Raw genomic sequence first — 27,912 nt, forward strand, 5'->3', positions numbered from 1 at the left:
TGGGCGGAGTTCGCAGCTCAGCCATTTCACCCTGGACAGCGGCTGCAGCCTGTCCTGCCCCAGCCCCCGGCCTGGCCCCGGTTAATGAGGTGAAATCAATCAGCTGTGACTTGTTTCTCTGGGCCCCTCCTTGCTCCGGCAGGGCAGGGCTGAGTCATTCTGCCCCCAGCCCCTGGGGCCTCTGCTCCAGGCTCTGGCAGTCTCAGGGTGGCACCCAGCACCGCCAGGCCCTGCGCTCACCTGGGGGCTGGGGCCACCCCGCCTGCAGCGCCCCCCCCCCCCTGCCCCGCGAGCCAGGCTCCCTCCGCCCCCAGGCTGCCAGCAGCAGGTAAGTCCCGGAGGGAGCCCGACTGGGCGAGGGCTGGGGAGGGGGGTGGTTTGGGGTCCCTGGCTGGAAAACTGGGCGCCCCGAGCCCCAGCCTGCTGGACTCTGTTGCCCTCTGCTGGACTCTCTCCAACTTGTCCACATCCTTTTTGTAGTGGGGGCCCAAAACTGGACACAATACTCCAAATGCGGCCTCCCCAGCACTGAATAGAGGGGAATAATCACGTCCCTCCATCTGCTGGCAATGCTCCTACTAATGCAGCCCAATATGCTATTAGCCTTCTTGGCAACCAGGGCACACTGCTGACTCCTACCCAGCTTCTTATCCACTGTAACCCCAGGTCCTTTTCTGCAGAACTGCTGCCTAGCTCGTCGGTCCCCAGTCTGTAGCTGTGCATGGGATTCTTCCGTCCTAGGTGCAGGACTCTGCACTTGTCCTTGTTGAACCTCATCACATTTCTTTTGGCCCAATCCTCCAATTTGTCTAGGTCCCTCTGTATCCTGTCCCTGCCTCCAGCGTATCTACCACTCCCCCCAGCTTAGTGTCAGCTGTGCACTCACAGAAGGTGCATCCACCCCACCCTGCAGTTCATTCATGAAGATGTTGAACAAAACCGGCCCCAGCACCTCCCCCTTGCTCTTGCTGGCCCCATTACTAACTCCTTGGAGTGGGTGGTGCCGCCCCTCCAGGCCCAGAGCTGGAGCCTTGGCGCGGCGTGCGTGAGGGTGTCACCGAGGCAGGCAGCATGGCTCAGGGGCGGGCAGGGCTCCTGCCGTCTGCACCGAAGCGCGGCCGCCCTCGCCCCCTTTTGCTCTGCCAGCTGCTGCCAGGGCCCAGTGACTGGGAGCCCGGCGGGCTGGCAGGGGGCTGGGAGTTTGCCTGATAGGTGTAGTGAGGCTCTCACGGGGGGGGGGGGGGGGTGTATCTCTGCTCACCCCCAGCACTGAGCTGAGCACCTGGGGGGGAAAGGGGGATCCCTGCCTGCCCCCTGGCAGTGACGCCATGGGGTGGACCCGCTCCAGTGACAGAAGGGTCGTGGGACCAAGAGCAGGGCAGGGGCCCCAGCATGGGAAGCACTTTAGATTAGGAGAGCAGGGCAATAGGGGGGAGGCGGGTGGTTGAGGCCAGTCCCACCCAAGGGTCTGGGCTTTGCCCAGCATCACCCCCCCCCGCCAGAGGGCACTGCCCGGGACAGCCTGCTCCCCCGTCTGGCCATGGCTCAGAAGAGGGTGCCCTGGGGGGTTGTTCCCTGCCCAAGCCGGTGACCCCCTCCTGGCGTGGACCAGCACAGGGGGACAACAAGGGGGGCATCCATTCCCACACACCCCGTCTCCAAAACCCCCTGGGTGCAAGCTGCTGCTGCTGCAGCCAGGAGAGCCCGCTTTGCGCCTCGCTTTACTCTCACCTCCCGCCCCCTTTTCCCTCTGATCTTTCAGGGGTGGGCAGGGGGCATTGGCCGCCCATGAAAGGAGAAGGGGGGCTCCCGAGGCGCGGGGCTGCCTGCAGTGGCTGAGGCAGCAAAGCCAGAGGGGCCGTGGCCTGCGCGTCCACGCCGCCTCCCGAGCCGCACCGGCAGCAGGCGTTCCCGTCTGGCTCTCGCTGCTTTTGCTGTGGTATTGACACGGGCGCTCTGCGCGCGGCCGGGAAGATCGGGCTTTTGCATGGCCTTGGCGGGCAAACCGCTCCCGCCGTAGCTGGAGGGCCCAGGAGCCGAGCCGTTCGTCCGGCCCCCAGTGCTGGTGGCTCGTTGATGAATTTCCCCCTCTCCCCTGCTTTCTCTGGTTCGTTTTCCTGGCCTCTCACTGCCCTTTCTTTCTGAGCCGCGTACGTGTGAAAGGCGAGTCCCGTTCCGCTTTGTGCGTCCGGGAAACTGCAAATACATTTAAAAACAACCAACATGGACAAAGGGAAATGGCTGCGACTCCTTCTGTGAGCGAGACCCCGAGCCTTTGCCCCCGGGCTCTGCCGCCCTCCCCTGGAAATCCCCAGCCAATGTCTGTGGGGTAAGACTGGAGTCTCCATGGGGCCAGCTGGGCAACTCTGCTCGGTTACTGTTCTCCAGCAGTGACTGTCCACTCGGGGGGTGCTGCCGCTGCCCATCACCGGAGCAGCTGGTCCCTGCCACAGAAACACACTAGGGGTGGCCCCAGTAGAATCACAGAATCATAGAATATTAGAGTTGGCAGGGACCTCAGGAGGTATCTAGTCCAACCCCCTGCTCAAAGCAGGACTAACCTCAGCTATATCATCCCAGCCAGGGCTTTGTCAAGCCTCAGCTTAAAAACCTCTAAAGATGGAAATTCCACCACCTCCCCAGGTAACCCATTCCAGTGCTTCACCACCCGCCTAGTGAAAAACTTTTTCCTAATGTCCAACCTAGACCTCCCCCCCTGCAACTTGAGACCGTTGCTCCTTGTTCTGTCATCTGCCACCACTGAGAACAGCCTAGCTCCATCCTCCCTGGAACCCGCTTTCAGATAGATAAAGGCTGCTAGCAAATCCTCCCTCAGTCTATAGCTGTGCATGGCATTCTTCCTTCCTAAGTGGAGGACTCTGCACTTTTCTTTGTTGAACCTCATTAGATTACTTTTGGCCCAATCCTCCAGTTTGTTTAGGTCCTTCTGTATCCTATCCCTACCTTCCAGGGTATCTACCACTCCCCCAGCTTAGTGTCATCTGCAAACTTGCTGAGGGTGCAATCTACCCCATCCTCCAGATCATTAATGAAGATGTTGAACAAAACCGGCTCCAGGACCAACCCCTGGGGATCTCCGCTTGTGACCGGCTGCCAGCTAGACATGGAGCCATTGATCACTACTCGTTGAGCCCTATGCTCTAGCCAGTTCTCGATCCATTTTATAGTCCATTCATCCAACCCATACTTCTTTAACTTGCTGATAAGAATACTGTGAGAGAGAGTATCAAAAGCTTTGCTAAAGTCAAGGTATATCACATCCACCGCCTTCCCTACATCCACAGAGCCTGTCACTTCATCATAGAAAGCAATCAGGTTGGTCAGGCATGACTTGCCCTTGGTGAATCCATGTTGACTGTTCCTGATCACCTTCCTCTCTTCCAAGTGCCTTAACATGGATTCCTTAAGGACCTGCTCCATGATTTTTCCAGGGATTGAAGTGAGGCTGACCGGTCTGTAGTTCCCTGGATCCTCTTTCCTCCCTTTTTTGAAGATGGGCACTAGATTTGCTTTTTCCCAGTCCTCAGGGACCTCCCCTGTTGCCATGAGCTTTCAAAGATAATAGCCAATGGCTCTGAAATCACCTCAGCCAATTCCATCAGCACCCTCGGGTGCATTGCATCCGGCCCCATGGACTTATGTATGTCCAATCCTTCTAAATAGTCTTGAACCCGTTCCTTCAGCACTGCGGGATGTTCACCTCCTTCCCATTCTGTGCCACCCAGTGCAGCAGTCTGAGAGCTGATCTTGTCTGTGAAGACAGAGGCAAAAAAGGCATTGAGTATCTCAGCTTTCTCCACATCCTCCATCACTAGACTGCCTCCCCCATTCTGTAAGGGGCCCACACTTCCCCTAATCTTCCTCTTGTTGGTCACATACCTATAGAAACCCTTCTTGTTCCCCTTCACGTCCCCTGCTAGCTGCAACTCCAATTGTGCTTTGGCCTTTCTGATTTCATTCCTGCATGATCGAGCGGTATTTTTATAATCCTCCCTAGTCATCTGACCAAGCTTCCACTTCTTGTAAGCTTCTTTTTTGCATTGAAGTTCGCCAAAGACTTCTTTGTTAAGCCAAGCTGGACGCCTACCGTATTTGCTATTCTTTCTGCACATCGGGATGGTTTGCTCCTGTGCCCTCAATAAGGTCTCTTTAAAATACAGCCAGCTCTCTTGGGTTCCTTTCCCCCTCATATTAGCCTCCCAGGGAATCCTGCCCATCAGTTCCCTGAGGGAGTCAAAGTCTGCTTTTTTGAAGTCCATGGTCTGTATCCTGCTGTTCTGCTTTCTTCCTTTTGTCAGGATCCTGAACTCGACCATCTCATGGTCACTGCTGCCTAGGTTGCCACCCACTTCTACTTCCCCCACCAAATCTTCCCTGTTTGTGAGCAGCAGGTCAAGAGAAGCACGGACGTATGCAATAATAGAAAACAGGAAATTGATAAAGTCATGCTCAGCGTAGTTTTATGATACAAGAAGTGATGCTGAACGACGACAATCAGTGTCAATATACAATGTTTTATTTCTACCCAATTTCTTGGACATTTTCATTTATTGACAGGTTTACGGACAGTGTTAAAATTGTACATTTTTTTTTACTGACTATCTGTAAATTTATGGACAGTTGGCAACCCTGGAGGCAATACACACAAATGAGAGCTAGCTAGATTATGTCATTATTATTTGTACAGAGCCCAGTTCATGAACCAGGAGCCTACTGTGCTAAATGCTGTACAAACACTGAACAAAAAAAGATGATCTCTGCCCCCCAAAAGTTTACAATCCGTGCAAAGTTATGCACATTGGGAAAAAAGTGCATGGCTCCAGGAAGCTGGCGGGCGTTCTCTGGCTGCCCACCCTCCCCCGAGTGAAGGTGGAACTCATGAGTGACAGGTTATTTTCCAAGGCCTGCAATCCAAAACTCCCAGCCCAGTGCAAGCCCCACCCCCGAGACAGGGCGTGTCCTGCCCTTATGTGCCTAGCCAGCGAGGCTGTCTCGTGCTTAGCCTCACCCCGCGGTTCGGAGAGCAGCGGAGCAGGAGTCACGGCCTCTGGGCAGCGGGTGAGTGGCCCATTTTCCAGGCAGATCCCCCCGCAGGATCACTGGGGAGCTAGGGGTCGCGTCTCCCGCCGGTGCGCTCCCCAGCGCGCCACGTGGAACTCCTGCTTTCCAAACGCGCCAGGGCGGCTCTCCAGCCCCTCTTCCCCCAGTGCCGGGGCTCGGGGGTCCGGATCCTACGCCCTAGGGGCCCTTGGGGGTGGGAGCGCACGGGTCCCTTCCTCCGGTAGTGAGCGCTCGGAGGGGAGCGCACAGCCTGGCCCGCGGTGCCAATGCGCCAGGGGCGCACGGGTGTCAGGGGCGCACAGTCCGGGGGCGCGGGGCTCTGGTGGGCTCCCCCTCTCCGCTGGCCACACGGGCGGAAGGGCGATCGCAGGGCCGGGCCCTAAGCCATGGGAAAGAGGACGCTGAACGACTCTCAGCCTCCACCCTCGTCCCACTGCTGGAGGGTGAAGAGTTTGCTTTATCTCCCCCCCGCCCCACCCACACCTGCAGCCCGGGAATGGCACTGGCAGGCTGTGGAGAAGGGAAGCGGGTGGGGAGAAGGAATGAGCAGGGACGCACCCAGGGCTGCTTCCAGTGAGCTGAGTGTGTGGGGCGGGGCTGGAAGGCTTGAGCTGTGGGAAGGAGAAGGGAGCTGCGGGCCAGATTCTTCTCTCCCTTACACCAGTGTGAATCTGGCGTCACTCCTACTGAACGCGATGAAATCATCCAGGAATGACAGCATCCAAAGCCGGAGGGGAATGGCCCAGTGCATAGGAAGCAGTTAGTTGTAGCAGAGCCAGCTTGGGATGGAGGGGGCGGGCTGTCTCTGGGAAGAGGTGGATATTGCAGGCAAGAACCCGTCAAGCAAATCCTGCATCTGCTCTTCCAGGTAGCTGATCCCTGAGAGCGTTTCCATTGCAAACCTCAGGCCAAGCCCTAACGGCACAGCAGAAATTCCTGCTCTAATTCATTGACTTACACGTTCAACAAAATGCAGTCATAGGAGTAAAATGCAGGTTTCTAGCTTTCAGCGCATACTTCTCCTCTTTAAAAGGGTTTGTCTATATGGGGAAGTTATTCTGGAATAAGGTTGGGTGTGACTTTAAGGTACAATAGCTATTCCAAGATAACTGCCGTGTGGACACTCTTGTTCAGGAATGAGTGTCTGAAGAAGAGCTCTGTGTCGCTCCAAAACTTGTCTCCTGCACCAGCAGAAGTCGGTCCAATAAAAGATATTGCCTCACCCACCCTGTCTGGAATAGAACAGCTTGTTCCACAGTAGCTGTTCAGGTCAATTTCACTGTGTAGACAAGCTGCTAAGTGTGTGTGTGCGATTCTCGGTAAGTCCGAGATCTCAACACACACCCTACAACTACTTTCTTTCCTTTAAAATTCTATATGCTAATCCTGCAGCTGGATTGGCTTGTGTGGACTCCTGCATATATGTTAAGGAGGGCTATGCTGACATGCATACAATTGCTGTGAGTGGATCTGATTGCAGGTTCTGGGGGTCTGCACCCTATGGCCCCAATCCTGCAAACACTTAAGCACGTAGCTACTTTGACTTCAATGGGAATGCTCATGATAGTATACCATTAAGCAGGGACAAAAGAATTTACAGGATCAGGCTTAGGGCTTCCGTGGAACTGCAAATATTGCCTTTGGGGATGCAAAGATTATGGCATTCCTGATATCTTTTCGGTGGGACAGTGAGGGTGGAATTTAAAAATTCAGGCTGAACAGCAAAACATCTGTGTTTGGTGGGGGGAGCTATCACACAGTGCTGTGCTGGATTTTATCCTTTATTTACTAGGTCCTAAAACCTACCATTGTTTTTCAGACAAATTTTCCATTGGGGCTGGTCGTCCTCTCATAACTATTTAAGCCATTAGCTTTGATTGAGTCACTCCTGATTTATATCCGTGCAGGGGAATGGAGAACTGGGTCCATTGAGTTCAAGAGGACTGGAGTTCAGTGAGAACTTTGACTGAATACAGGGCCTGAATCACTAATAAACCTATACCTTGTGTTTTCAATTACAGCAGTGCAGAATGGATGGACCGGGCTTCCATTCTGATCTGGTAGCATTTTACACCCACTGTTCACTGGTGGAAATGGTGAATCAGGCCCAAAGACAGCAGGATTTGTCCTCTAGCTTTTATTTGCTTCAGGCCTGAGTCTGGATCATTTCAGACAGAGTTAAAAATCATTCAGAAGGGACTCGAGCAACCTGTTACAGACCAAGTTAGATTCCAGGCAGTGTCTCTGAAGGTTCTAAAAGAGGACAATAAATTTCAGTGGGAGCTGTTAGGAGCAGCTGCCCTGAATGCGGTGGGCATGTCTCTTCCTCTGTTTTTAGTGTCACCTCATTTGTTTTTAGGCTGTCTTCTCTCTGTCTCCTTGTTTATATAAGAAAAATTCTCCTTTGTTATTTCTCTAGTCAATTTGAACACAAATATCTGTGTTACTCCTACTTCAGGATACAAACAACTTGATCAGCACAGCGGAGGCGGAAAAACGTCCGTGGAACTTCTAAATTGTGGTATTTAATTAATGTCTTGCTAAAAGAGATGAAGGCCATTCAAATCAGGCTCTTCGTCTAGCTTTTTGGTCTTGCAAAACCAATAGCAGTCGAAAATTTCCCTCAATTTACTTTTAAAATTCATGGAAATGGTGACTTAAAACAAAAACCAACATTTCCATTTTCTCCCTGAAAGATTTGCAGCCCAGGGACTGAAAGTGAAATTGATTTAACCAAAGTGAAACTGACTCCGCTGATTCCTCTCCACCTGCACAATGCAAAATAAATGCATGTGGGCAGAACAGTGAAAAGGATGTCAGGGGCTTGACTCTCCACTGCTCTGCACTTTGTGTAGTCACGCACACCAGGGCAAAGTGAGTGTTACCAAATCAGTGGGAGCAGTCGACAGCCACTTTATACCAATATACATTAACTACACAGGTCACTGGAGAATCGGGCTCCAGATTGCTAACATTGAAAGGTGAAGTCACTATGACTCCGAACTTCCAGAGTGGGGGCCTACGTGTGTTTAACCAATAAGACTTGGAGAGGGGCTTATTTAAATCTGGAAACTGTGGATAAATTAATTCTCTTCTGTCATGGGTTTCATTCATCTGTTTTCATTCTCATGCAAAAATCTCTGAAGGTTTTTGTCCTGCGTGATCATTGGCCCTGTGGCGCTGGCTCTGTGGGCAGCCTGTGTCAGTTGAGAGAAAAACAGTCTTTGTCTGTGCACTGCCCTAACGATCTTTGTCTGTCTGTGTACTGCCCTGACAGTATAGAGATTAACTCTACAATAGACTTCATTTTTCCCTCTTCCAGACTAATTAAGCCATTGCCATCAAATGATCCTGATTTTCTGCCGCCTTGCACCTTGTGGAGTGCAAAGCAGATCTAAGAAGTTACCTGATGTGAATGGTGGCATTGTATATCCACTTTGTACAGCTGTGTATTGTCACACTTGCAGGGCTAGCTGCACTTCTGCCCCCTTCCTCTGTGCGTGCGTGTGCGTGCGTGTGCGTGCGTGCGTGTGCGTGTGTGTGTGTGTGGAATCAGATGATTCTCCCACTCTTAGTCTGGATCCCAGACTACAGCAGCACCCTGTGTGCCAGCCACGATTACCCAGCCAGTCTGACTGGGTTCTTCCCCTTGGGAACTTGTGACCAACAATGAATACGGTGACCCCTAAGAGCCTTCCTTAAACCAAAGGATTGTTTAATCTCAGCAGTAGGAACAAAGCAAAACATAAGAGAAAGGACTTTGAAAACTATAGACACAGGTCATCTGACACAGGATCTGAGCCAGGCCCCTAGCCTCTGGGATCGTGGTGTTAACCTGCTCCCCAAGATCTCTCTCTCTCCTTCTGTCCTTTTTATTGAGCCATAGTTCTTTGTTTGGACACCCCCCCCCCCCACCCCAGTTACAAGCTGGGATTGTTGAGCTAAGCAGAGTGTGGAGGTAAAAATTCAAAGCGAATGGGACCTGCATGACCCAAGTGTCAGCCATCTGAAGCCAGTGTCTCCTTTCCTGCATCCCATCCATGCAGCCAGACCCCTTCTTGAATTAAGCCCTTGAATTCACACACTAACCCCCACTTATACCAGTCAGCCAAACACAGAACGGGCAGCATTCATATATTATTATAGGCAGCTCCAAATCCATTACATACAACTGTACGAGACTTGAGCCAATGGGGAATCCAGTCCAGAGACTGCACTAGAAATGGCCATTGTGATAAAAACAGAATTATAAAATCCTATGACCTACTAGCTAGGATTTAGTTTTATTCTCGGAAAGTTAATTGCCTTATATTTAAACCTATACAAATGAGTTTGAGATTCAGGCATCCCATAACAAGCAAGACATGGACATAACAGATAAAATTTTCAAAAGACCTAAATGATTTAGGCTCCCAAGACCCATTTAGGGTCCTAACTCCCATTGTCTTTCAATGCAGAGAATGCATTACATTGAAAGTTGATTTTACTCAGGCTCCTTAAGTGTCCATGTCATTTTTGAAAATGGGATTTAGGCCCCTAAATGGTCACGTACCCTACCGAAAAAAATAACCCCACAACAGCGAGTCTCAGAGCCTGGGTCAGCTGACATGGGCTTGTGCTGTGGGGCTAAAAATAGCAGTGTAGACATCCCTGCTCCGCTTGGAGCCCACGTCGGAAACCCTCCGAGGTGTGTGGGTCTCAGAGCCCAGGCTCCAGCCCCAGCAAGAACTGCTATTTTTAGCCCCATAGCTGGAGCCTGAGTCAGTTGGCCTAGGTTCTGAGGCTCACTCTTGCGGGTTTTTATATTTTTATTTTATTTTTTGCAGTGTAGATGTACCCTAAGTCACTCAGGTGACAGATCTCCCATTCATTATTATTTATTATTTTGTGTTGCAGTAACACCTAGGAGCCCCAGTCATGGATCAGGACCCCCATTGTGCTAGGTGCTGTACAAACACAGAACTAAAAAGACAGTCCTTACCCAAAAGAGCTTATTAGGGTGAATTAATGAGGTTCTACTGTAAATTGCTGGCATTAAAGGTAGGATTGTCAGAGAGACCAAACGGAATTAAGCACGTAACTCCTAAATGAAATTTCAAATCCCTTAGGTTTCTCGGACAATCCCAGCCTCTTTAGTCCTAGGAAACCAGTATAAGTGGATCAATTTGATATTTGAAATGGATATCTATAGATATCTAAATGTGGTAAGTATTGCTATGATTCTTAATCAGTGTTTGACTGTTAATGATAGTTGTTTGTTCAGTGCAACTCAGACGGTAGTAGTTATCTCAGAGATGAAGGTAATCCATTGTAACAAGAGTGTTGGTGGACAGTTACTACCGTGGCGTACTGTGGGTCCCTGGCGGGGAGCGGGAATGACAGGGGCAGATGCCCCCAGGCCGTCCGGCGGCTGGGGAGGGGGCAGGGGAGTGGCATGACAGGCTCTGCCCTGGAGGCCTGCCTTTGGCTGGCTGGCCCCTGCATGGCCGGGGTCCCTGCGGCTCCCTCCTTGCGCCCAGTGTGGGGGCAGAGGGGCTGGGAGGACGGTTGTTCCCGCAGCGGGAGCCCTCAGCCGCTGGCAGGCTGGGGTTGGCCGGGGATGTTAAAGCCCGGCAGACCCTGGCCACCTGCGACAGCGGGGGTGGCTCCTCCTCCAAGGGCCTGGCCCGCGCCCCCCCCAGGCTGGTGCCCGGGGGCATGGCCTCCCTCGCCCCCCTCCCCTCGGTATGCCACTGAGTTACTGCCTTTGGCTTCAGAGCATGAAACAGTTATCTTATTTCTTTACAGTGTCAAGAACCATCCCCATTAACTTAAGTCATCTCTGGGTAGAGGCAGAAAGGGTGAATTCTGTCAATTATTTTCTAGGGCCCTTCCTTTCTGTGAGCGCTTCCTCTTTTTTATTGTAGATAGCCATCTGTTTGCGGACCTTGACTGTAAAAGATTAACTGAATATCATGGCAAAGGTGAGTGTGTTTGCGTCCAGGTACCATGCTGTGCTAGGCAGCCTCAGGGTCTGTATTGACCGCATTTATCTCATCAGTGCAATGATATTTACTCACTTGGGTAAGTGATGTAACAGGAAGAGGGCGAGCGGTGCCTGCCACACCGGGAAGGATTCATTGCCGCCTGCTTCATCATACTAAAATGCGGGTTAACTTCAGTGATTTATTTATCTACCAAAGTCAGTGAGTTTCGCTATTGCCTCCTAGAAATGTAAGGCTGGAAGGGAGACGTTAAGAGGTCATATAGTCCTATGACGCTAAGCACAATTGGTTCCTAAGACTTCTACGGCGCCAATCCAGGTTGTATCCAGCTACTCATTGAAAATGTCTAAGCTACACCATTTTGCTCCTCTTGTCAGATAGCTTCTGCTTAGGCACTAAGGACCAGACCCTCAAAGGTATTTAGGCACCTGACTCCTATTCATTTCAATGTCAGGTGCCTCATTGATAATTCCCCTGTTCTGTTCATTCCCTCTGAAGCATCTGGCATTGGCCACTGTCACAAGACAGCTTACAGGGCTAGACGGACCATTGGTCTGACCCAGTATGGCCGTTCTTATGTAACCTGCTGTACAGCATTATATCGAAACACAAACTCACTCCTCAGTTTTGTAACTGGTCCCTCCCCAGGATATCTACGTATAACTGGGATTTTTCATGTATTTTTCTCTGGTTCTGTCTTTAACAATTGATGTTCTGTGTATTTAGACTGGATACCGGGGCACAATCAAGGCAGCATTGGGGTTCAGTGCTGAGGAAGATGCACATAAACTAAGGAAGGCCATGAAGGGCCTTGGTGAGTTTGTATTTATTTTTATGACTAACCCTCTTGCCTCAGAGTGCCAGCATCCTTCATGTCATATAGCTCACTAGAGCAAAAGTTTGGTAGTTCATGTTTCTCTACTGACTCCTGCCCCAAAGCTCTCTACAAACAGGAGATGGGGATCACTTCATCCACTCATGAAATGCAGCTGCTTCTGGAGTGGAACAGGGCAGCTGTTATGCAGCATATAACAAAGCAGCGTAGGCACAAATAAAGAACACTAGCCAAGTGGAAGGAATTTCAATGTAACACTGTCTGAGCAGGGGGTATTTAAAGGGGCAGTATGTCACCTCCAGATTGGGAAAGGACAGCACTGCCTCACCCTGCCAGGAAGTGGGTGGGTTTTTTTTGTTTGTTTTTCTGGATGTTTGATCACTATCGCTATAGTATCTCCACGGCTCACTCACACGTTGATAATGAATCTATCCCCACAACACGCCTGCGAACTAAGGAGGCACCATTATCGTCATTCTACAGATGGGGGAGCTAAGGCACGGAGAGGGATCCAGTAATTCAGTCCAAAGTCGCCCAGGAGATCTGTGGCACGGCTGGGAATCGAACCTAGTTCTAAGTCCGGTCTTTAACCCTCAAGACTGTCCTTAATCAGCTGGTGCATTGTCTCTCATGGAATATGGGGCTCCCAACACCCTATTAGGGTGCTGCCTCTGGGGGAAGAGTGCTGTCCTGTAAACTGTCAGTGCCCACGGAAGCATATAGCTGTTTTCCAGCTGTTGGCCCCACTTCTGAGATCAGACTGACTCTCAGCCCAAGGTGGTATGGCTGGAGCTCATGACAAAATCCATTCCTAACGAGGGGATGCTAAAGAAAGCGGTTAACCCACTGACAAGTGAGAGTTATAGGTCTTCCTCTCTGCCAATCCACAGGGGATAGGAGTCTGTTACAGCCCCAGCCAGGGACCTTTGTCTTTCTAGAGAAAGCTGTAGTAGCTATAGGGTCTCCGGTTCAATCTCCGATATGTTGGCCAAGATGTTAGCCATCACACATGATTCAGTGCTAGTTGCCAAGTGCCATAGAAAATCAGGTTTTAGAAGGAATAAAAAATGCCTTGTGTCACACCTGGTAAGTCAGCTGAGTTGCCTGCTTCAAAATTAATACTTATTTATAATATTAACAGCCTGGCTGGCTTTCCTCTGTCTCTCCCAGGTACAGATGAAGATGCCATCATCGATATCCTGGTCAACAGGAATCTGTCCCAACGTCAGCAAATTGTAATCACCTATAAATCCACTATTGGCAGGGTACGTAACTTCTGAATTTGATGATTATGATCTAGACAATTCCTGGACTACATGATTTGGCTGGAAAATTGATGACTTCCCCCATTCAGCTGTGGAGAGGCAAGACAAAGCTTTTGTTGACCTTAGCATAAAGCTCACTGTAATCTCTTCACTTGCAAGGCAACTGCTCATTCAAAGAAAATTGTAGGGTATCCACCGAAGGATTATCCACCAGAAATTTGGTCAAGCAATCTTATCTACCCGCTTGCCTTTATGCCATCTAGTGGAGGATCCTTAATACCACATGATGCTGATGTAGTGAATCATATCTGAGATCATATTGCACGTGACTTTTCCTATGACTCTTGGCACAATTGGTTACTAAGAATCGTATGGTGACCATTCAAGTTGTACCCCGCTGTTCAGAGAGAATGGCTAAGCTATGATTCTGTTCTGCCCTTGCTTATGGACTCTTCTGCCATATAACTTCTGTGTAGGGACTTAGTGCCTTATGCATTGACCACTGAAGTCAATGGAGAGACACTCCTAGAGTTTAGCAGGCTTTGGATCAGGCCTTAAAGCCCAAATTATCAAGCATCCACTAACTTGAAGGGTTCAGAGTTGTGTTTTTTTATTTTGACCTTTGACTTCAGAGGTGCTGAGTGCTAACAACCCCAGAACTGAAGTCAGGGGGAGCTGCTGGCGCGCCGGATGCCCAGCGGGCTCTGGAGCGTAAGCTGAACATTCCAAAAGGGTGGATCCTCTTTGAACGTCTGGCCTATACCCATGGCGAGAAGAGCCGGTGAATGTCCAGATCCCTGGCTCTGAAGGGTTAATGACGGAATCAGTTAACTTAACCTGAAATTAGAACCTTTCCTTTTATCTTGTGTAAACATTCTGAGCACTTGCTGCTGATCCCCATAAAGAAAGTGGTTACAGTGAAACAGAGCTGTTCACTGCCTAGTTCAGTGAGGCAGCTGCTAATAAACTCAGGGCAGGGTGAACTATTGATCTACCTTAATAGTCACTTGCACACCAGGTAATTCACCCCACTATACCCTACCCTTCATGTCCCATCCATTAACAAGCAAATAAATGGTGCTTTTCAACAATTTAGCATTAACTGCAATTTAATACCATATATTTTATGTTTCTACTAGTTTAGCTTAAGGCTACCAAACCTTCAGTGTGTTCACAAATCAGCTAAGCACAGCAGCAGTCTGATTCCAGGCTTCAAAGAGTGTGACAAGCATGAAGAAAACTAGCCCAGTTTCCAAATAAGGGTCACGTTGCAGTGACCTGTTTAAAGGTGCTTTTTTTGTGTTGGGTGGTTGATTTTTATTTTTATTTTTTTAAATGCCTCCTGCTATTATATGGGGCCTTTCATCTGAGGATCCCAAAGCCTTTTAAAAACCCATTCATGAATCAGCCTTCATCACACCCTAGCAAGGTCGGTGTATGTTATTGTATTCAGCTTAGATGAATAAAATGAGGCACCAAGAGGTGAAGTCTCTTCGGGGGGCTTCCAAAATGATAGTCGGCCTTACAAAGCCGACCGAGAAATTATTCTAAGGCCTGGTCCACGCATACTGGCATATTTACATCCTTTAGATGTATTTTTTATTGATATCTGTGCCAGCGTACACTGTAGTGTAGACTCAGTCATGCCAGTATTATCATTAATTTGTATTATTGTAGCACTTAGGAGCCTCAGTCATGGACCATGACTCCATTACGCTAGGTGCTGTACAAACACAGACTAAAAATATGGTCCATGTCCCAAAGAGCTTACAGTATAAAAGTAACCTTTGCTTACTGAACCAGAAACAGCTGTACTGGACTAAGCACCTTTTATACTGGTCTAACTGCATTCCCACTCAGGGAGGAAGGGGGAGGAGGAGAGGTTTGGAACACTTTAATTATACTGGCATAGATAAAGTGTAAACTAACCCTAAGTTGCTGCCTACGTTCGTCTCTGCCTATCCCCCCAGTGATTAAAAGAAAAACGTGGTACGGAAATGGCTTTAGACAGAAATGTTAAACACCCAGGCAAAGAAGTGAATGGCGAAGCTGCTAAAATCAGGCATGGATGGTGTTGTAGGAGGATGTGAAAAACAGTCTCTCAGATATTATTATCATTCCCAAACCAATCTCTTACATAGTGTTATTCGTCAGTAGATCTCACAACGCTTCATAATCTTGAATGCGTTTATTCCCATGACACCCCTGGGAGGCAGGGCAGTGCTGTGACCCTGGCTTTGAGCTGGGGAGCTAAACCCAGAGAGACTGCGGCTGTGGCTACGTGACAGATGCTACAGCACTGCAGCTGTGCCCCTCTAGTGCCATAGCATAGACACTAGCCGCAGCAACAGAATGGGTTTTTCCATTGCTGTTGTTAATCTACCCCCTTGAGAGACAGTAATTAGGTCAAGGGATGAATTCTTCCGCCAACCTAGCCGTGTCTACACCGGGGCTTAGGATGGTTTAACAAAATCTCTCGGGTGTGAATTTTTCAAATCTCTGAGCAACATAGCTAGGTCAACCTCAGGTTGAAGTGTAGATCTGACCTAAGCCGCTTGCCCAAGACCATGCAGTGTGTGGTGAAGCAAGGAATTGAATCTGGTCTCCCAAGTCCTAGGCTAGTGCCCTAACTACTGAACTATCTGAATGCAGAGCAGGAGGTAGATCGGATATGCTGTAATTACCAAAGCTGGAATTCAGCCAGGAGTTCTGTATAAAGGAGTGGGGCTTTTTGTTCTTATGGCTGTTTTCCACTCTCCCTGGCTCTCTAGGATTTGATTGCTGATTTGAAGTCAGAGCTGAGTGGGAATTTTGAGAAGGTGATTGTTGGACTGATGACTCCCATCACACTGTACGATGTGCAGGAATTGAACAGGGCCATGAAGGTTGGTAAATCTTCACTGATGTTTCCAAAACACCACTGAGTTCAATATGTGGCAAGAATTAAACATTCCCCATGCAGCTTCTCTCCAGGGAGGAAGAAAGAACATGTGACAGGGTGTCGGTCATGCATGTCACTTAATGCAATTCTGGAAGGTGCTCTCTGATACTAAGCTAGTGAGGGTTGTATAAGAACCTGAAGAAGATGTGCATTTAATTTGCAAACATTTTTACACCTTCTGGACTAACTGTGTCCTTCCATTGTATTCTACTGTGCAGTAAGAAAATAAACTTGTGGTGATTTGTTGGGTATAAGAAAACTAGATTGTTAAAAGCTGCAATATGAATTACTTTCATACTAAGGGCCATTTCATAGTCCTTTATCCAGCTACCTTTTTGCAAAATTGGAATTAGCACTGAAAGAGGTACACTGTCTATGCACTAATAAGAACATAAGAACCACCAAACTGAGTCAGACCAGTGGTCCATCTAACCCAGTAACCTGTCTAGTGACAGTAGCTGGTGCAAGATGGAAGGAAGGAAGGAAGGAACAGGACAGGGCAATTTCAAGTGATCCATCCCCTGTCATCCAGGCCCAGCTTCTGGAAGCCAGAGGTTTAAGGATGCCCCGAGTATGGGGTTGCATTCCTGACCATCTTGGCTAATAGCCACGGATGGACCAATCCTACAGGAACTTATCTAGTTCTTTTTTGAACCCAGTTCTACTTTTAGCCTTTGATAACATACCATTTATATAGCACTTCAAAGCACTGTACAAACAACTAAATCTGGTTGGGAGCTTTTTAACAAAACTTTTTTTGTTGGAAAGTGCAGACTTGTCAAAACCAAATATTTTTGGGGGGAAGGGTCTGCTTGGATGAAAAGGTTCCTCAGATTCACCGTGGAATTCCTGGTGAGCAATAACCTGGGGGGTTAAGGCACCCATCTCAGATGTAGGAGACTCAGGATTAAGTTTCTGGTGTGAATCACACATGACAGGGACTTGAAGCTGGGTCTCCCCAGGGTGTCCCTGTCTCTCTGCTTCTTTGCAAAAAATCTCAAAAGGTCTCAGTTTCATCCTGATGCAGAATGGGACATTTTTTTGCAATCTTAAAACCTTTCGTGAGACACCCAACTCTACAAACAACCATCACCTCATTGCATGAAGTACATACCTTATCCCCATTTAACCAACGGTGAAACCAAAGCAGAGACATTGTGACTTACCCAGACAGTGGGGGAGTGCTCATCAGATCCTGCACTATTACTCAAGAGAGTTGAATGTGTTGCCACCACTGTGCCTCCATTTGCCGGTAGAATGTAAGCCGTTTTCATCCTGTTTCTCTGTTCCACATTTAGGGGGCGGGCACAGATGAGGGCTGCCTGATTGAAATTCTGGCTTCTCGTTCTGGTGAAGAAATCCGGCACATCAACGAGACCTACAAACGTCGTACGTAGTATAAATTATGAGGAGCTATATTGTTAGTTCACTGAGAATAACCTGTACGAGGGGAGCTTGCAAGAGGTCCTAACTACGGCCCGGATTCAGGAAAGCGTTTCGGCATGTGCTTAAGTCTCACTGAAATCAGTGGAAATTAAGCACATGTGTAACAGATATGGTAATGTGCTGTAATATCTTTGAGAGACCTCACTGTATTATGTATCATTGTATCCCGTGGGGGAGGATGACCACAGCCTGACAGGAACTAAGAACAGTGGGAGGTGATTAGGCAAATTCACTCCGGTTGTAACACTTCCAGAGAGATACCACAAGCTGGAGACACTTGCATATGCTGCATCAGACTCGATTCTTCAGAGACCCACAGACAAAGAAAGGACTTTTGGATAAATAGCCTGAGTTTAAAGTGACTCAGGACCTTGTTTCTGATCCAGCAAATGGACAGGACTTTGTCTAAGGGGGACCCCAATCTTTCCTGGGAGGGGTTGGAAGGCATTATGAGGCCCCATAAGACTGATGAATGACTGAGTAAGATTTTTAGCATGTGTAGAGGAACTCGTACTGTTTTTAACACCTTCAGAATAAATGTGCTTGCTTAGGAAAAGCCAAGTGGTAACTTACAACTGTGGGCAATTACCACTGTTCGTAGCTTCAGAGGAGAAGGCAAAATGCAGATGGAGGCCAGTTGAGGCAGGCTGGTTTTCAGAGGAACTCACAGTGTAGGCAGGGAGCTGTGCAGCCTGGAAAAACCCTGTCAGGAGGGAGAGAGACGCTCTTCTCCACCCAAGGCTGGGGAGCCGGGAGCCGGTGCCCTTAACGGACCGTGGAGGGGGAACACAGGTGCAATTTACCTGACCTGTGACAATAGGCTTAAAGTGAAATCTGTGTTTGGGGTAGGGACGTAAAATATTACACGGTTAACCGATAAGTCTTAGTCTTACCGTTGATATATTGCAGTTAACAGTTAAAAGAGATTGGGGGGAGGGAGAGAAGCCAGGCTGGGTGCGCACGGGTTCCTGCGCTCCCAGCGGCTGCCTCACGCCCAGACCCGAGTGGCAGCGCGCGCTCTCGGTCTCCATGGTGACGGCATTGGGCTGTGGCGGATTGTTGCCCAGGGAGGCTGAGGCCCTGATGCAGGCGGTGCAGAGCACCGGGGACCACGGGTCCGAGATGGGGGGTCCGCCACGGAGCCGAGCTGGGGGTGCTACCCCAGGGGCTGATGGGAAGGGGCGGGGTGTGGGGGAATTTCCTGAGGGGGGTAAGGAAGGGTGTGTGGGGGGGGGCTGTCTATTTTTTGTTAGTAAAGACACTTGATAAAGATAATATATACGTGGGGTAGATTGTGCACTTGATAACAATTAAATGGTTAACTGATATAATTTTAACCGTTTTAAATGGGTACTTTTAAAAACGATCTTTACACCCCTAGTTTAGGGGTCCTTGCCTGAACCAAATTTTCCTAAGATTCTTGTTGGCAGAAGAAGCTAGAGAAATTCTCACCTTCTCCTGACCCCATAAACTGTCTCTTGTCTAAAGATTTAAATTTCCCAATCAGCTAATGTCTTTTCCCCTGTTTGTATTGTCATCGGCTAAATACTAGATGCTCTATTTGTGTTGCTCTAGCGATACAAGATATTTGTGAAAGCTCCCCTCACAAAAACAAAAGGAAAAAAAAATTAAAAGCAACCCACTCTGGCTTTAAAAAGTTTATCCTAAATGGCATGTTATCCACGCCAGAAGATTTCTCAGATAGCTCCTAGTGGCTAGTGTTTCAACCAACCAGTAACTGAACAATCAGCAAGAAATCTTGCAAAACTAGAAAGTGTTGTAGTCAGAGCAAGCGACTGGATGTTGCAATAGCTGCTTTCTGTCTGCCTTTCAATTGATTGTGACCTAGTGCGCCTGGTTAATTATCCTCAGTAGACAAAGACTTAAGGCTTGTCCAAACACAGAGGGTGAATTCTTGGCAACCATCAATGGCTAAACTCCCACTGACTTCAAAAAAGCCGGGATTTCCTAGGAAGGCAGGTTCAGAAATTGAAGGGAAGATGCATAATCCAGACATAAACTAGGTCACGGTTGGATACGTAGAAGACTTTTTTAAGATGAATAGTGTGTAAGTGCAGAACTTGCTCTTTATTAAAAGCAAGCATATGTGTATGTCTGTGCTTTCTTGCTAGAATATGGAACTACCCTTGAAAAGGACATTCACTCAGATACATCTTCCATGTTCCGGAGAGTGCTGGTGTCTCTAGCTACAGTAAGTCCAGTTTAAGAAAAACAGTCTTTCTCTTGTTGCTTTGTTAAGCAAATCCTCTAAGGCCAGGTCTAGGCTACAGACTTACATCGGTATAACTACATTGTTTGGGGGGGGGGGGTGAAAAATCACACCCCTGCTTGACAGTTATACCAGCCTAACCCCCCAGTATAGACAGTGCTATGTTGACGGGAGGGCCTCTCTCTTGCAGAGGTGAATTACCTACGCCAACAGGAGGGGCTCTCCCGTCAGCATAGTAGCGTCTTTACTAAAGTGCTACAGCTGCAGCACTATACGTGTTGACAAGCCCTAAAAATGCACCTTGTTTCAGTGATAAGGTCTCGCTATAGTTCCCAAGAATGCTTGATTCTCCTCTCTCTTAGGTAGGTAGGTCAGGAGTAGCACAATGGAAGTAAGTGGAGTTACACCAGTGTAAAAGAGATCAGGCCAATTGTATTAAATTATTATACCGACCCTTCCTTTCTTCTGGTTCCTTCTTCCACTTTCTGCTTTGCAATTTACTCTCTTTATCCCCAGCCCTCAGGTTTGGAACAGCCTCCCTATGCATCCTATGCACAGCCTTCCCCCACTGATCTTCTCCAGGACTGTCTCCATGCCACCTTGCATTTCAGCTAGTATCCGATGTATTGCATTGGTCTGACCTGAAGGGCAGGCTGCTCCGGGCAGGGGTGGAATCTGGGTCTGTGTGTGTTACTAGGGTCCATGGCTCCAACTGACATCAGAAGGAGTTGAATCCTCCGCCCCTCTTAAAATCAGGCCCTTAAGTAATATTTCATTGAGCCTTCTGCACCATCCCTCTTGCAACAGTCTATTGCACAATTGCAACTGCATTCTAAATAGATCCTCATTGTATATGCTTGATCATTTGTTTCAAACGGGAAGCTTGTGCCAAGCTATTCCATGAGCCACTGTGAAAGGCTGAATCTAACACTTGCGTTTCTGCAGGGAAACAGGGACGAGGGATACCATGTGGATGAAGACCGTGCCCGGCAAGATGCTCAGGTCTGTAGCTCTTTGCACTCTTTAAGAAAAATCTGCCCCACCACTGTGGGTGTTTGTCCTTCCATTCATCAGTTTTTAAAGGACAGCCATATTAATGGCATGTTTGTAGTGCACTGGACTGGGATCCAGGGGATCTTGGCTCTGCTGTTGGGTGACCTTGGACATGTCACTGCACTGCTCTGTGCCTCAGTTTCCCCGCATGTAAAATGGGATAATGAGACTGATCTTTTTGGAAGGCACTTTGAGATCTGCTGATGAAAAGTCTATATAAGAGCGAGGTATCATTATTAATAATTCTCTTCTTAGTCAACAGCAGCCAACGTTTCGATGAGTGGGTTCTGAAGTTGGTCTACATTTGTTGCTCTCCCGCTGGCTTGAATATATGCAAGTTAGAGATCGGTCCAGATCCAGCCACACCCAAACATCAGGGAGAGTTCAAAACCCAAGCTCTGTGGCTTTACTTGAGATTTTGGGCTAACCCTTACTTCATGTGCTTGATTCTTTCTAGTGCTTGTATGAAGCTGGGGAGAAGAAGGTGGGGACAAATGAGGAACAATTCGTGACTATCCTCTGTTCAAGAAACCGAAATCATCTATTAAAGGGTAAGATTCTCAGCAGTTTTCTGGGATGCTTTTTTTTTTTTTTTTTAAGGCACCTTTTTCATGTTCTTAAATGTCTCTTGGCACATAGGTAGGGACCCTTCCCAAAGGCATCCTCCTGTGCAGGAGTCTGGTCTTATGTATCTACTTCAGAGTATTTTAATACAGACACCTGCCCTTGTGAGCTTAAAAGGAACTCTAGAGAGACCAGAATGAATTTGTATGGATCAGCTGTACTCCAACCTTTAAACCAGAGTTAGTACATTGGGACAGTTACCGAGGATAGGTGTTCAGGAGCAAGTTTCTTGCCCACATTCCCCCTACAGGACAGAAATACAGGCACCATTCTGCTGGCTCAGATGTCCTCAAACCACAGCCTGTAGTGATCTTATCAGTGGCTCTTGCAGATACCACTGGTGAAAAGGCAAACCTCCCCCTTGTGGCAGAATGTTGAACCGAATGGGTAAGCTAAGCCACTCAACTCGACACCATTAAGTAGGAATTCATGAGATTGTTACCAGCGATTATTGACTGACCAATTAGAAAACAGATTATAATTAAAATGAAAATAAACGGAATGGTTTCCAGGGCAATCGCAATTGTCTACAACTTAAATAATAAAGGCAGAATGTGCATACAAAGTACTCAGCTGCGTGGTCTGGCAAGCTGATCCTTGGCGGTTAATTCTTTATAGACTGCACCAACGAATCTTGCTGGATGACTTTTCATTAGTATGTTTTCTTTTCCAGTCTTTGATGAATACAAAAGGATCACTAAGAAGGACATTACAGAAAGCATTAAATCTGAGATGTCGGGGGATCTTGAAGATGTCTTATTAGCTGTGGGTGAGTATTCTGGTTTAAATTTAGAATTGTTGAGTTACTCAACAGATCACTGGGGTGTGGAATGGAAAAGGATGCCTTATGTCAGTCTTGAGCTCAGAAGCTGCAGAGCTGAAGCTTGGTTCACTTAAAATCCATAGGTAGTCCCTGAAATATAAGGGAATGGGAGGGTGGCAGTGGGGAGGGGGTGGAATGCAAGGAGCCCCTGGTTTGTGCAATGTGCTTGGCTTTTCAAAGCAACAAAGTGTGTGACCATTGAGTTAAAATCACTTTCCCCACTGCAGGAGACAAAGGTGTTTTATCTAAAGTATTAGGCTTGCTTCACCTTGGCATATAGTGAGACATCCATCCTTAGCGATGCTGTGTCTCTTGCCCACTCAGCAGAGCCACTGCAATGGACACGTTTTGTTGATGACAGGCCATGTCTATAATAGCTCTTACGTTGGTAACACTTTTGTTGCTCAGGGGGGTGTGAAAAAACACCCCCCCCCCCCCGAGGGACATAAGTTTTGCCGGCATAAGCACTCGTGTGCACAACGCAGTGTCAGTAAGAGATGCTCTCCTGCCAGCATAGCTACAGCCCCTCGTTAAGCTGGTTTTATTGGTGTAACGCAGCTACACAAATGCTTTTACAGCGGCACTGCTATATCAGTACAGATGTGCTGCTGTAAGCTTGTAAGTGTAAACATGGCCTTACTGTCTCCATTCTTGGTATAGATAACACTGTTTTACCCCCTTTTAAATTCAACAAGTGGCCGTGAACAAGAGGGCAAGAGGTCCACTGCTTCCACTATCTCATTATTTACCTTTGCCACCAGGTGCTAATGGTGCTGACGCTTATCGAAGAGCATTGAAATTTTAAACAATTTGCTGTACTGCAATGGACAAAACTTCAGGTTAATTTGGAGGGGCTCTTCCTTTTACATTGTCCTTGCTGTGTTTATCAACTTGTCCAGTGGCCTCTAAGTCCATACCTTGGAGCTTCTTGGGCTAGCAGTCAAGGATGTGCACATTTTGGTCTCGATTCTACAAATGGATCTGCAGACAGACCTCTGTATCCCCCAGTGACCGCCCAGACACATCCCATGGGAGCTTTAAGCAGTAATTGCAGCCTTGAAACTTAAAGATTTGGAAAATCTCCCTTGTTCTTTTCTCTTCACAGTAAAATGCGTAAGGAATAAACACGCATACTTTGCTGAAAGATTATACTATTCCATGAAGGTATGTCGCTTTTGTGTGTATGTGTTTTTTCCCTCCTCAGTTAAATCTAGAGGCATACTAAAATAAATAGCAGCTGGATTTAATACTGCCTGAGGATGGGGGAGTGGAAGGAGGGCAGTAACCCAAGCAGTTCCTGGCTTTCTTCTCCTCCTCTATTAAGGGACAAAACTGGCATTTCCCCATTACGTGCTGGAAATAGGGAGCTCTGTCACACTTAATGCAAAATGCTTTGGGCTAATTCAGAATCGTGTTTCCCACTCAGAAACCATGGATTAAACTTTGACCGTTAACCATGATTTATCTATAATGCACAATATTTGTACAAGGTTTGCTTTTTTCTGTAGGGTTTAGGAACAAATGACGATACACTCATTCGAGTGATGGTGTCGCGCTGTGAAATTGACATGTTGGATATCAAGCATGAATTCAAGAGGATGTATGGGAAATCTCTCCACTCTTTCATCCAGGTAAGCTTTCCTTTCCTAGAAACCAAGACTGGGATTGGCAAAGGGAGACTAAGCGCAGGTCTACACTGCCAACACCAAAAAAAAAAAAAAAAAATCCTACAGCAGCAAGTCTCCGAGCCCAGATCTACAGACTAGGGCTCATGCTACATGCTATTAACAATAGCAGTGTAGATATTCCCACTGGGCTCTGAGACCCACGCCCCTCCCCAGGTTCAGAGCCCAAAGTATGTCTACACTGCTGTTTTTAGTACTATAGCATGAGTCTGAGTCTATAGACCTGGGCTCTGAGACATGCTGCCATGGGGTTTTGTTGTTTGTTTGTCTGGGTTTTTTTGTTTGTCTATTGCTTTTTTTTTTTTTGGCAGTGTAGACATACTGTAAGTGCCTAAATCCTTTAGGCTCCTTTGAAAGATTCCAGCCTACTTCTCTACAGATCAGCTAACACTAGGACACGGATGTGTTAGTTTATTGGCAGCCTGCCCTTGACCTATATATATTTTTTTTTAGAAAGTTTGACTTTTAATTAGATTTTATCTGAAAGATGGGATGCAGCCTCCTAGAGACTGGCTTTATTTCATTGCGCGCTCCTTGTTCTTACAACTGGCCAAACAAAAATCATGTGGCTGAGCAAAACCTCCTTAATCAAAGCATCTGACTTCCTTAGATGGACAATTTCTCTCTCTCCCTCTAAAGACCTCAGGTAAGCCTAGAATAACTAAGTCATAACAAGCCTGATTCTCACTTACACAAAGAACTCTTTGCACTAGTCTGGCAGGGTAAAGGCACCACAAGTGCGTGTAATAAAACACAGTTACAGTCCAGTTTACATTGCCAGAGTGGGCTATGTCTATAATGTAGACACTCACTAATGAGATGAGAGGGGTTCTCCTGTAGTGCAGGTAGTCATCTCCTCAAGGGGCAGTAGCTATATTCACGGAAGAATTCTTGCATCGACCTAGCTCTGTCAGAGTCTGGTGTACTCAGTACTTCTAAACTGCGGAAGGTTGTATAACATGACTAGATGATGCCCATGGCATATTTTGGTTTCAATTTGTGACTGACTTCAGAGTTCACGGAAGAGAGACTGAATAACACTGCCTCAGGCACGCCATGGCATGGACTACCATCTAGCATGGTCTTGCTGCACACAGCACCCATCACTTTGCCCCTCTATTCTGATTAGTGACTGGTTGACACTTTTCAAATAAGAAGCTATTTTTCCTGAACAGCTTTTCTGTCCAGGCATTCAAAAAAATCATTTTTTTTTTTAAATGACAAGGGAAAAGGAAGGAGGAGAAAACACACAATAAGTGGAAAAAATCAGAAAAGAAATTCAGAAAACTTCCAAAAAGTTTGAAAAATTGGGTCCATCTCAAACCCCGCAAAATGAAAACTTTATTGCCCTGTATTTTAAATTTTCACCCAGTTACTAATCCTGGCTGGCACTACCCTACACATTTTGAAGTCAGGATTGTTTAACAGTTTTCCAGTAATGCTAAGCTGACTGGTTTTGTGATGAGTTCTTAATAACACCATTTAGCTCCTTTATACTGGCTATCCAACCAAGATTTCTGCCCTCACCACTCTGCGATTTGGATTTGAAGCAAAGCTTAATGACTTTTGGTGAGAGGACACTTACTTGTCAACCTTCTATACCATAAACTAAACCATCTTAGAAACATTGGCTTGGATTCCTCAAAGGGTTAATGGGCAGCTTTTTTTTGTCTCAAAGAACTCCTGTAGTTGGATTTCATCTTTTAATACTGCCATGATTTCTCATTTGATTGATCCTTGTTGCTTGATTTTTGTGTTAATAAACTTTGCATTTTCAGTTGGCTAAAGTATTAGCTTTGTCTTAAAATGGTTGTGGGATGTTGTTGTGCACTGTAAGAGCTCCTACACTCCGCCCCACAGATGGTTGCCTTTTAGTGATGGCCAGTGTGTCATTGTACATGATCAATGTGTGTCCAGTGCTCTGGGATGAAAGGTGCATCTTCAACGTTATCAAACTTTAAATTGGCAAAGAAATACAAAATCTCATAGGCACAACTCGTACAACCATCTCAAACGGGTGTAAATGATACCGGACAGCGTACAGCCTTTTCTTAGAACATTTGTTGCACGTCTAATCATGTCTTTTTTTTTTTCTTTCTTTCTTTCTTTCAGGGAGATACTTCAGGAGACTATAGGAAAGCCCTACTCTTGCTCTGTGGTGGTGAAGACTAAACCATGTCCATGTACAGCTTATTGGCAAGGAGAGAGGAGAAATAGATCACAAGATTATTTTTTTCAAATATTGCTATGAGAATTGATTTAGGCTAGTTGGTGACAATTGACTCTTATTATATGCTTTTATTACTTAGAATATGCAATGGTGAACCAAAGTCAGGCAAACCTTTCACTAGTGTCCAATGCAGAACCCCCTGTCTGAATTACTTCTCCCAGCAGGCTTTGGAAGGACTTCTTGAAGCCCTGTTTGGAGAAACAGGAGCACTAGATATTTTCTAGAGTCTTAAACTCCATTCTACAGTTGCGGAGCAAGGTTCTGTTAGGAAGCTATTGCATCCTCATTTCTTACCAAGCTCACATCTCTGTTGTCACACTCATGCAACTGCATTGTATAACAGAAGGCCAGATTCTGCCCACTTGTACATTCCCTGGGAAATAAGTGGAAATGGGGGAAGAGTTGAACCAAAGCCTTAACGCTACTGTAACTTGATCTGTCTGCATCCACTGCACGAACAGTTCTAGAAGCCTTGTGACTTAAAAGGCCAACCCACCGCATTGAACTTACTGATCATCTGAAGCAGGCTTAGGCACAGAATGTATAAGACTCTTCACAGGAAAATATTAACACCATCCATGTGGGAAGAGGACAGAAAACAAGCTTTATTTCTCTGCATATATTCCAACACAAAGAAAATCGTTATTCTAAAATGCAGGGCGTGTCTAGGTCTAAACGTGGCCTTTGTTAGAAGCAAACGATCAACATTCCACATCACTATGGCTATTTGTGTACATAGATCAGAGGAGAGGAGCAGCGTATAATTCACAAGTGGCGAATGAGAAACTCCAGTAGCCTTAGGTCTATTCTACGCACGTACATGTTGTATGAATATAACTGTTGGTTCGGGGTGTGACTTAACCAATGTAGTTATACTGGTATGTCCTCTACTGTCAAGCACTGTGGCAGTCTGCTGCTTAGTAAGAAGAAACCATTCAGCCTTATCACTACAGCAGGTTCACAGGTACTCTCAGGCTTTACCATAAAAATGGCTTGCTGGCCGGTGCTCACTTTTTCAATGTAATAAACCAATCATTTCTTTACTTTGACTTACAAAAGATGTCTTTTCTGAAAGAGATGAAATAGCGAAGGTGCATTGCAATGTTTGATCTAGGCTTGTGTTTTCTCACTCCTCCTACAAATTCACATGAGCTGCCTCTCCAAAGCATGACGGAGCCTGCCCCCTCCTATAGCACAACCCAGTGAAGGGTCCTTGGAGCAAGGAAGTCTGCAATGATTCCCTTGGAGATTCCCTCACATTACCAGAAGAGGGGAGAAATGGAGTTTATTCCCCTTGCAAAATAAGGGTGGGAAGGAGACCTGTCCACAACTCCCCTCAGATCAGCTAAAGTCAAGACTCCCACAGGAAGATCCTTTGTTTCAGTAGTAGTTTTGGCCCCTGGTGTCCCCCTCCTCCCCCATGTGAAAATGGGATCTCCATTGTAGGGGAAGCAGCAGAATGGACAATGTAGCGCTCCAGCATGTTGTTGCTTCTCAGCTACAGCAAGTTCAAGCTCTTTGTCCTTGTCTTGAAGACTGTGTAAATGGCAGCTTCTTTTGTCTAAGGCTATGTCTACCCTTAAAACACTACAGTGCCAGAGCTGCTGCGCACTTGCAGTGCTTCAGTGTAAACACCCACTACAGAGAAAGGAGGAGTGTTTTTTAAGGAAGGATGGAGTTGCTTCTCCATTCATATTTCTTCCTCTTTGCTCTG

At 47.2% G+C, this 27,912-nt stretch overlaps 1 protein-coding gene across 2 annotated transcripts; it reads left to right on the forward strand.

Moving 5' to 3' along the window:
• Nucleotides 1-231: 231 nt before the first annotated feature.
• Nucleotides 232-27,650, forward strand: ANXA4 (annexin A4). 2 transcript variants are annotated; one of them, XM_067540345.1, is made up of 13 exons: nucleotides 232-328; nucleotides 10,989-11,045; nucleotides 11,793-11,880; nucleotides 13,072-13,166; nucleotides 15,938-16,051; nucleotides 17,406-17,496; nucleotides 19,686-19,765; nucleotides 20,729-20,785; nucleotides 21,294-21,387; nucleotides 22,134-22,229; nucleotides 23,389-23,447; nucleotides 23,792-23,914; nucleotides 26,081-27,650. In XM_067540345.1, the coding sequence occupies exons 2-13, from the start codon at nucleotides 11,037-11,039 to the stop codon at nucleotides 26,138-26,140; spliced, it is 966 nt and encodes a 321-aa protein (XP_067396446.1). In that variant the 5' UTR covers nucleotides 232-328; nucleotides 10,989-11,036; the 3' UTR covers nucleotides 26,141-27,650. The 2 variants fall into 2 exon arrangements, with proteins under 2 accessions (XP_067396446.1, XP_067396445.1); XM_067540344.1 differs by lacking the exon at nucleotides 232-328 and adding an exon at nucleotides 5,005-5,079.
• Nucleotides 27,651-27,912: the final 262 nt, after the last annotated feature.

The sequence above is a fragment of the Emydura macquarii genome, unplaced genomic scaffold (genome assembly GCF_026122565.2).
Source record: "Emydura macquarii macquarii isolate MOO-44397 ecotype Brisbane River unplaced genomic scaffold, CSIRO-AGI_Emac_v2 contig_573, whole genome shotgun sequence".
Taxonomy (NCBI): Eukaryota; Metazoa; Chordata; order Testudines; family Chelidae; genus Emydura; species Emydura macquarii.

Coding starts and splice junctions, on each gene's coding strand:
- ANXA4 (XM_067540345.1), top strand. Junction 20,786..21,293: donor GTGCCCGGCAAGATGCTCAG/GTCTGTAGCTCT, acceptor GATTCTTTCTAG/TGCTTGTATGAAGCTGGGGA. Junction 23,915..26,080: donor CTCTCCACTCTTTCATCCAG/GTAAGCTTTCCT, acceptor TCTTTCTTTCAG/GGAGATACTTCAGGAGACTA.